Here is a 9,488-nt window from a genome sequence, read left to right as displayed (position 1 = left end):
TCTCTGTATTAGGTTCCTCGCTCTTGCATAGCCCGTTTTCTTTCACTCATTTTCACTCAACCAAACCACACATTCAGAATCTACAGCAGTCATTCAAATGCCAACATCCTCCTGCTACTTCCACTCCAATGTTAATTTCTGAATTTGTGGTTTGGTTAATAAACAAAGAGTGGAAAAAAGGGCTATGGAGCTATGGACAACAGTAGATCATCATGCAGTGTTTGAGAGAGAGTGCAAAAGGACATTTCAGTTGTAGAATGGACATAACATGGACAAGATTTTTTGTGATCTTTTCTTTCTAACAGTTGACACCTTATATATATATATATATATATATATATATATATATATATATATATGTATGTGACCCTGGACCAAAAAACCAGTCATAAGGGTACATTTTTTTTAAATTGAGATTTATGCATCATCTGAAAGCTGAATAAGCACATATGACAATATTTGGCTGAGATACAACTATAAATCTGGAATCGGAGGGTGCAAAAAATCTAAATATTGAGAAAACTGCCTTTAAAGTTGTCCAAATTAAGTTCTTAGCAATGCATATTACTAATCAAAAATTACATTTTGATATATTTATGGTAGGAAATTCACAAAATATTTTCATGGAACATGATCTTTTCTTAATATTCTAATGATTTTTGGCATTAAAAAAAATTGATGATTTTGACCCATACAATGTATTTTTGGCTATTGCTACAACTATACCCATGCTACTTACAACTGGTTTTGTGGTCCAGGGTAACATATAGAAAGAAGAATTTGGCATTTCTCTTTCTTTTTCTAAGTATTAAATATTTACTATAATTCCTTAGTTTTCAATAATATTTTTCAAGTACCGATAAGATTATTTTGTAAAATGTTTAAAAAATAATGGTCCTGTGACATTAGACTGTGATTGATTCTCTTGTCATGGCAGGTCTTTTTGAATGCATGAGAGAATAAATGAATTTCAGCCAACACCGTTGTTTATAGATTAAAATGCTTACATTTTAAATGCTCTATTAGGCTAAAACATAATATTGCAACATAAAACTGCAGACAGTTTCTTAAAAAGCAAATAGCATACTTTTTCTAACAATTGCACTTAAAAGTGCTTGTCTGGAATCTTGTGGATGGTATAAGGTAATTAAGTCTGTGTTTTGCAATCTAATGTGCATGAAATTTATTTCAGGCCAGGACAAAAGTGTTTTGTAATTTAACCATACAAGTAATTTTCAAATATAATTTGATACATGTTTTTTCTCCAGGCAATATTCAGCGATTTACTCACAAAAAAGAATCTTAAATAAGTGCCTTAAAGTATTAGTTCACTTCCAGAATAAAAAATTCCTGATAATTTACTCATCCAAGATGATCATGTCTTTCTTCAGTTGAAAAGAAATTAAGGTTTTTGAGGAAAACATTCCAGGATTTCTCTCCATAATGGATTTCAATACAGCTTTAAGGAGCTCTACACGATCCCAGCTGAGGAATAAGGGTCTTGCTTAGATAAAACAATCATTTTCTAAAAAAACTAAACAAAACTATTATATACTTTTTAACCACAAATGCTCATTTTGCACTTCACACATTACATAATCACGATGGAAAGATGTAGCGAAGTACCAAACCACTGTTTACTAAGCAAACATGCAAAGAAAGTCAAACGGCCTTTACAAAAAAAAAGTTAAACAACAATGTCTGATGATTTTGAAGTTGAAGGAGAAATTAAAATGGAGATTTTCACCCTACCCTGCCTTTTTGAACCAGAGTACACAGGCGAAGATTTAACCATGCGTGACCTTTCCAACGTGATTACATAATGTGTGAAGTCAAGCTAGTGCAAGACGAGCATTTGTGATTAAAAAGTATGTAAGTTATTTAATTTATTATCGTTTTGCTTGATAAGACCATTATTTCTTGGCTGGAATCATGTGAGCCCTTTGAAGCTGAAAACTCCTGGAATGTTTTTCTCAAAAACCTTTTTTATTCTGGAAGTGAACTAAATCCTTTAATTATTATAACCTATTGTCCTCATGCTTACTCTGACATATTCTCTCTGTCATCACCTCTCTGCAGCAGCGTCCGGTGAAGCAGTCCTTGGCTGCCTCTCTGTGTCGAGAGTCTCACTGGAAGTGTCTTCTCCTCACTCTGCTCATGTTCGGCTGTTTTGGCACACTAGCTTGGTGCAAGCTGTGCAAAGTTCCAGTGCTAGCTCCGACAGAGCCCGAGGCTGCGGTTGTGGAGCCTGGAGACCCCTCTACGACCTCAGCAAGCTCTGATGTCTACACCCCCCTAGAAGTGGATCTGGATAGTCCCTGTTCCAGCGGCTACATTTATATTCCTCTCGCTTTCCTGGCTATGCTGTACGTGGTCTACCTGGTGGAGTGCTGGCACTGCTACTCCAAGACGGCCATGTTGGCTCAAGCAGAGGTTGCGGAGGTGTACGAACGCGTGCAGAGGCTGCAGCAAGCAACGCCGTGCATCTGGTGGAAGGCCATCAGTTACCATTATGTGCGACGGACGAGACAGGTAACGCGCTACCGCAACGGGGACGCCTACACCACTACGCAAGTGTATCACGAGCGTGTTAACACGCATGCTGCGAGCTCAGAGTTTGACTATGCGAGGTATGGCGTCAAAGACGTTTCGAAAGAGCTTAGAGGCCTAATGGATTACCCTGCGGTACGGCTGCGCTTCACCAAATGCTTTAGTTTTGCCAGTGCCCGAGCCGAGGCTGCCTACCTCACGCAACGTGCACGTTTTTTTGGTGAAAATGAAGGGCTTGATGATTACATGGAGGCACGGGAGGGAATGCATTTAAAGAATGTAGACTTCCGTGAGCACATCCTTGCTTTTCCGGACCCAGCCAGACAGCCCTGGTATGCCAGGCGTAAAGTTTTCTGGCTGGCCTCAGCCCTTCTCTTGTCCTGGCCGCTTCGGGTTGTCGCAGAGTATCGCACTGCATATGTGCACTACCATGTAGAAAAACTGTTTGGTGATGCTGATGATAACAGCAGGGATGTAACCGAGAATGGAGGCGGCAACGAGAATGGAAACGGACCTGGACCAGGGACCGGATCAAGCTATCGTGCCATTTCCCGTGTTAATACGGTGGACATGACGGAGTTGGAATGGCACATTCGCTGTAACCAGCAGATGGTGCCAAGCTACTCTGAGGCCCTGTTGATGGATCCCGGTTCGGGGGGTAACCAAGGTAGCAACACTCCTCCAGCCATGCAGGGGACTAACTCAACAGCGGGTGGCCCGACTCTTCCAGTGGCCTTCGCTTCGGCTTACTTGCTCCAGAACTGTCCTCGTTGCCGGCGCACCACAAGTAGTGCTTCATTGCCGTCCCGGCTTAGAGGCCCGACTGCAGCCCTGCTAAATGGAACTATGGCTGGGATGAGAGCAAGTGGCTCAGGGGTTGGTCCTGGAGGCCCAGGACGGCTTGTCCTCAGCAGGAGCGGCTTCTCATTGGGGCGGCTTCAAGCTCCTCGGCCATCGTCCCTCTTCCACTCCCGAAGTGTCGGTGGAGGACTTGCGACACGAGGAGAAGAGGCAAGTGGGGGAGGTGGTTTCTTGGGTTTGGGAGCTAGACAAGATGAAGAAAGCAGAAGAGTGCTGGGGGGAGAGGGTGATGAGGATGAGGAGGTGCCAAATGTGGAGGAAAGAGAAGAAGAAGGTGGTGAAAGGAACGGGGAGGAAAGAGAGCAACAGGAAGGTGCAGAAGAAGAGGAACCAAGGGAAGCAGACAGACCTCCTACATATCAGGATGCCTTTTTCTTCCCAGTGTTGATTGTGCATGGAGAGGAGAGTTGCCATTCAGGTGAGGACATTTCCTGAAGCACTCCCATCAAAAGTGCACTGAGGTGGCAGGAGAAAAGAGAGATGATTAGAAAAGTCAAGGCCAAATAGAATGTGAGGGAACAAAGTTCCACTCCCCTTGGTCACTGTTGCTAACTCAGACACACCTTACAGAATATACTACAGGAATGAACTGAAGATATACATACATTCTAAATAATGCATGCATATGATTAATAAGTAAAAAAGGTGAAAACCAATGTGAATGCTGACCACAGGAAATTAAAAGAATACATATTTGGTTAAAGATCAGAAAATGAAAAAATATACAGCTTGTATCAACTGTAGGTACTTTGTGCCACTATTATAAGTGAACTGGCAACAATGCTATACCATAACAGCTATAAAATTGCATTTAAAGGTATCCAATCACTCAGATCCACCATAGACTTTCAAAAAAGTGCAAAAGCTTGTCAGAGAAAACAATGAGTGGCAACAGTTGCTAAGTGGGATTGGTCAGTAAAGTTTTTGAGGCAGCACTTAGGGAATGGTCGTTGGTTCAGTTTAAAGGGATAGTTCAACCAATAATGACAATTCTGTCATTTATTACTCACCCTTATGGCGTTCCAAACCCGTAAGACTTGCGTTCATCTTCTGGACACAAATTAAGATGTTTTTGATGAAATCTGAAAATTTCTGACCCTCCATAGACAGGAAGGTTCCTACCACAATCAAGGCACAGAAACGTAGTAAGGACATTATCCCTTGCTATCTATGGCGGGTCAGAAAGTACAACAGTGTTTTAGTGCCACGTTAAAAAAATATAAGATTACGGGAATAAAGTCTAAAAATATTTAGAGAATACAGTCAAAGTATTTAGAGAATAAAGTGGTAATATTTGACTTTACTCTCGAAGCATTTCGACTTGACTCTCGAAGTCTTAGATTTTTTGTTTACCATGATACTAAAACGCTGTTGTAAGAAAGCTCTTGGATTTCATCTAAAATATTTTAATTTGTGTTCCGAAGATAAACAAAGGTCTTATGGGTTTGAGAGTGAGTATTCAATGACAGATTTTTTTTCTTTTTTCTGGGTGAACTATCCCTTTGAGACTGATGCATAAATTGAAAAACAGTGATTAATGTTATTATAAACTTATCTATGCAATAAAGAAGTAGCGAGTGTTTGTATAAATGTAAGGGGATGCGCAACAAAAGAAGAACTTTCAATAAACTGCACCTCCCCTGGTCACGGAGTAAAATGCACCAAAAGACATGCTTTCAAAAGACAAGACCATTGGAAAGTCTTCCAAAGATCATGAAGAGAACAAAACATTTCAGTTCATCAAGAGGAATGTTATTAATCTATACACCGTGTATCCCACAAGTCAAAAAAAGTTGTTTTATAAAACAGAAAAGAAATCATAAACTTGCACAAATGTTGGGATTCAACTTCTTGAGACTTTTCATTGCTACTGTTTGTTTAATTGTTCTTTTTTCGTTTAAAATTCTCATTGCATCTACTGTTCTTATGAAACGAATCTTTGAAAGAACTAATGGATTCCATTATTGTATAACCAAATTAAGCTATTTTCTTGCAGCTTCATTGAGAGTAATTTCTTTCTGCTGGCTTGCAAATCCCAAGTAACACATTTTTAGTAAAAGTACGTGAAGATGTTTCCTCCGCTGAGGAAATTTAGCTTTTGTGAGGTGCTCTAATCAATTTGTGTTCACTGTGTGTATGTATTTTATATTTGTTTTTTTAGTCGATAATTGTGTATTTGTACAACATCGTATCACCAATTTGCCTCATGAAGAGCTTGACACAGAAGACCACCTCACAGACATAAATAATGGCACAGCATGTTGCCCTCCATCGTAGCCTCTGTGCTCGTCTTTGATTGGCCGAACCGTCATGTGAATAAATAGGCCAATCGTAGATGAGACTGCTTAGTGTGCCAAGATACATCCATCTCCTGGTAACTGTGGATCCTTGTGAGATGTCTTAGTAGTGAGCTCATTGCAGCATACACATGTGAATGTGTTTAATAATTGGAAAACTTGTACAAACGCAAATCTTCCTACTTGTGTTACGCTGTCGAGCTTCAAATATAATCTGCAAATAAGTCAAAATGCACACGCTTAGTCCTACCATAAGCATGCAGACATGCTCTCTCATTTATCCTTTAGCAGGTCACATAGATGTTGCAATACTGCAAATAATAATTTAAAAACACCTTTGATTAAGAAAAAGAAAATGTTCTTGCAATACTGTCAAAATGTTCTGTCACAACGTGAATGTTGATCTAACACTGATGTTGTGTCTATTAAATCACAATGAGAATGTAAAGTATGTCATCCGTATTTGACTGTGCAGTGTGTTTCATCTATTCGCCTCTTGTTGATACCTAGACGATGGAAACCTGGATTCCCGGCATACTTGAATTTCTAGAAATCGGAATTGTTTAATTGGATGCACAATAGTCTTCTGAAGCTTCGAGGATTTTTTTTAGATTTACTTTTAAGTTCCAGAAGATTTCAAGGTTGGTCTGTATGTTTAGTGTGTGTATTTGAGGAAATGTATGTTTGAATTTTTTTTCCTAGTACCCTTTTGAGACTTGGATGAAACATAAAAACCCTTTAATATTTAAAAGTAGCATCAAAATTAAAGCAATACTTTTTTTGTGACAATGCTGTTTCAGATGTAGCCAAATTCCTTGAGATGTTTAATTTGTTCTGTTTAAATAAACAAGAGCTTTATATTTGTCCCTCCCCCCAGGTTGTTGGCAAGTAAAATACTGCTGTTATGTCTCAAACAAAACGTTTGCCTGAATTATGTTTTACAGTCATTTTTGGCTTGGAGTTATGAAAGGAGGTATGTAAGCTTGTTTGAGTGTTTATGTTGGAGGGCAGGCTGAAAAATAAGGATTGTCACAACTGATGATCATGATAAACGTAATACTGATGGTACATAATAAACTGCTTGATTTGAAATCTTATTTGTGCCTTGACATTGGTATCAACTTGGTGTCCAGTATCATTTTGTAAATTTAACTGCTTATTTAGTCATTTGTTATGTAAAGATGTCTTTTGACAGTCTGTTTAAATGAAAAACATGCTTGCGATTCATTACACTGCAACTGGAAGGTGTAGTCAAATGCATTTGACTTTCCCATTGCAGTGTTTCCCACAATTTGTAATGTTAATAGAGGGTTTGTACTTACGTCACGGTTTGGTCAGTTACCCGGATGTGCAGCCAAATTGGCCAAACTACAGCATGGATTTCACAGTTAATGTACTACTGAATATGTTGTCTAAACCATGAAAAAAACGTGTGGAAGCTGTTTGATCATATAAAGAAGTACTTGTGGTAAGCAGGAAAGGGCACAATATTTCGATAAACTAAAGTTAATAGGTGGTAAATTACGTGTACAAGCAGTATTAAGATATTAGCCTAATTTTTCACCTACCTGACCGTAAATAATAAGAACAAACACAAATGTCAAGATTCTTGCACAGAAAAATCCTGGTTCAGTTTGGCCAACCAGAAACGCCTTTTTTTCCCTCAGACAGTTTTTTGCACTATTCTCCTTGATTTGTTATAACTTTTGGCAGTCTATAGTACTTCAGTTTTTTTCCCCCATCCGACCGATTAGTACAGCCCAAAACATGACAATAATTGGCCATTTTCAGCAGCAATAATCAGCAAAATATTTGAGTTTCGTTCGGTTCAGTGGCATTGTTTACATTTAGTGCCCCTAAAATGCGGCCGATAAAATCCAGACATGTCTACAGGTTTTATCTAAGTCCTTGTGTGTAGAGCTGCTTCCTTATGTCACATATTAAGTTTCTTGTTTTCAGGTCTAGGCCCGTTAGGTCCGGTTTTACGGGACGTTCTAATACGCTTAACGTGAAAAACGCTTAACGTAGGCCTACGTAAAAAACGACCAGGAAACCCCAAATTTCTGTTAAACCTTATTTGGAACAAACCCTAACTACTATCAAAAGAACGAGCCCTTATTCCACAGATAAAGTGAATAATATCACGTTAAGCGTTTTCTCCCCCATAGAAGCCCATTATAAGGAAACAGCTTAACGTGGTTTAACTTACCTCAACAGAGACCAGGGAAGACCAAACTTCTGTCAAATTTTACTTATAATAAATACTTTCTGCTGTCAAAAGAATGAGCTCTTATTCCGCATATAAAGTGAATATATCACGTTAAGCGTCCCCCATTGATAAGGAAATAACGTGGTTTAACGTATCCGACTAGGGAAAACCAAATCTAAACGACTAGGGACAACCAAAAAAAAAAAAAAAAAAAAAAAAAAAAACGCAGCTGCGGTTGACAACAATAAATGTATTTTTAAACTCTATCTGACTCTCATTTCAACAGCACAAATCGAGCACAAACGAATGGCATAGTTTTGGTGAATATTTCGTTTTTATGCGTGCCAATTTTCACTGAGGTCTGCGCAAAGGACTGATCATTACAGACAGCTGAGACAGGATAAAATGTAGGCTACCTGTCTTAACTTTCATGCTTATTACAAAATTAAACTGAACGTAATCACAATGTTCTCAATTCGTTCTCAAGCGTCTTCTAGCCTATGTGAAATAACGCTTAACATATTATTCACTTTATACGCTGAATAAGAGCTCATTCTTTTGACAGCAACAAGTGTTTATCATAATGTGACATTTGACAGAAGGTTGGTCTTCCCCAGTCGTTGTTAAGGTATGTCAAGCCATGTTAAACTGTTTCCTTAATGGACTTCTATAGGGAGAAAAAACTTAACGTGATATTATTTACTTTATATGCTGAATGAGATCTCATTCTTTTGACAGCAGCAAGTGTTTATTATATGTAACATTTTACATAAATTTGGTTTTCCCCGGTCGTTGTTAAGGTTAAACCAAGTTAAAGCGTTTTTATTAATAGACTTCTATGGGGGGCGATCACTTTATATGCTGAATAAGAGCTCGTTCTTTTGACAGCAGCAAGTATTTATTATACGTAAAATTTGACAGAAGTTTGGTCTTCCCTGGTCGCTGTTGAGGTAAGTTAAACCACGTTAAGCTGTTTCCTTATAATGGGCTTCTGGGGGAGAAAACGCTTAACGTGATATTATACTCGTTCTTTTGATAGTGTTTAGAGTTTGTTCCAAGTAAGGTTTGACAGAAATTTGGGGTTTCCTGGTCGTTTTTTACGCACGTTAAGCCACGTTAAGCGTTTTTCACGTTAAGCGTTTTAGAACGTCCCCGGTTTTACTTCATAAAGAACGTGTTGAAATCATATGGAGGTTAATACCTGGATCAACCGAAGTCAGTGGTGAAAACGAATCCGAATGAAGAACTCAACAACACCGTTGGACACACAGGTTGTATTATGCCGCCAAGTGGCTAGTTCTGGTATAGCATGTTTCTTAATAACTATATATTTAAAATGAATGTACTCACTTGTATGAAGTTTTCTCTTAATTCTTAGTCTATTTTTGTTTACATACAAAAGGTTTATAAATTGCAAATAGAATTCTAGTTATGAAAATGTCTCTCTCAGTCTGTCAGTCAGTCCCTGTGTGTCTCTGTTAATCCTGTCGTATTTAATTTGAGGTGAAGTAGATTTAAGCCACTCGTTAGAGAAAATCACGGATTTAACAACAGTCACGCTGAATCGCAGA

At 38.6% G+C, this 9,488-nt stretch overlaps 1 protein-coding gene across 1 annotated transcript; it reads left to right on the top strand.

Moving 5' to 3' along the window:
* The first annotated feature begins 1,715 nt into the window (after positions 1-1,715).
* LOC141332172 (transmembrane protein 151B-like) lies at positions 1,716-4,679 on the top strand. The gene has a single exon (XM_073837279.1). It carries the CDS (start codon positions 2,158-2,160, stop codon positions 3,844-3,846), a length of 1,689 nt encoding a protein of 562 aa, XP_073693380.1. The 5' UTR covers positions 1,716-2,157; the 3' UTR covers positions 3,847-4,679.
* The last annotated feature ends 4,809 nt before the right edge of the window (positions 4,680-9,488 follow it).

This window comes from Garra rufa, chromosome 3, assembly GCF_049309525.1.
Source record: "Garra rufa chromosome 3, GarRuf1.0, whole genome shotgun sequence".
Classification (NCBI taxonomy): Eukaryota; Metazoa; Chordata; class Actinopteri; order Cypriniformes; family Cyprinidae; genus Garra; species Garra rufa.
The sequence above is the reverse complement of the archived record's forward strand: the minus strand, read 5'-3'. Positions and strand labels throughout refer to the sequence as shown.

Bases quoted from the DNA above. Each gene is read 5' to 3' on its own strand.
- LOC141332172 (XM_073837279.1), top strand. From the start codon at position 2,158: ATGTTCGGCTGTTTTGGCACACTAGCTTGGTGCAAGCTGTGCAAAGTT.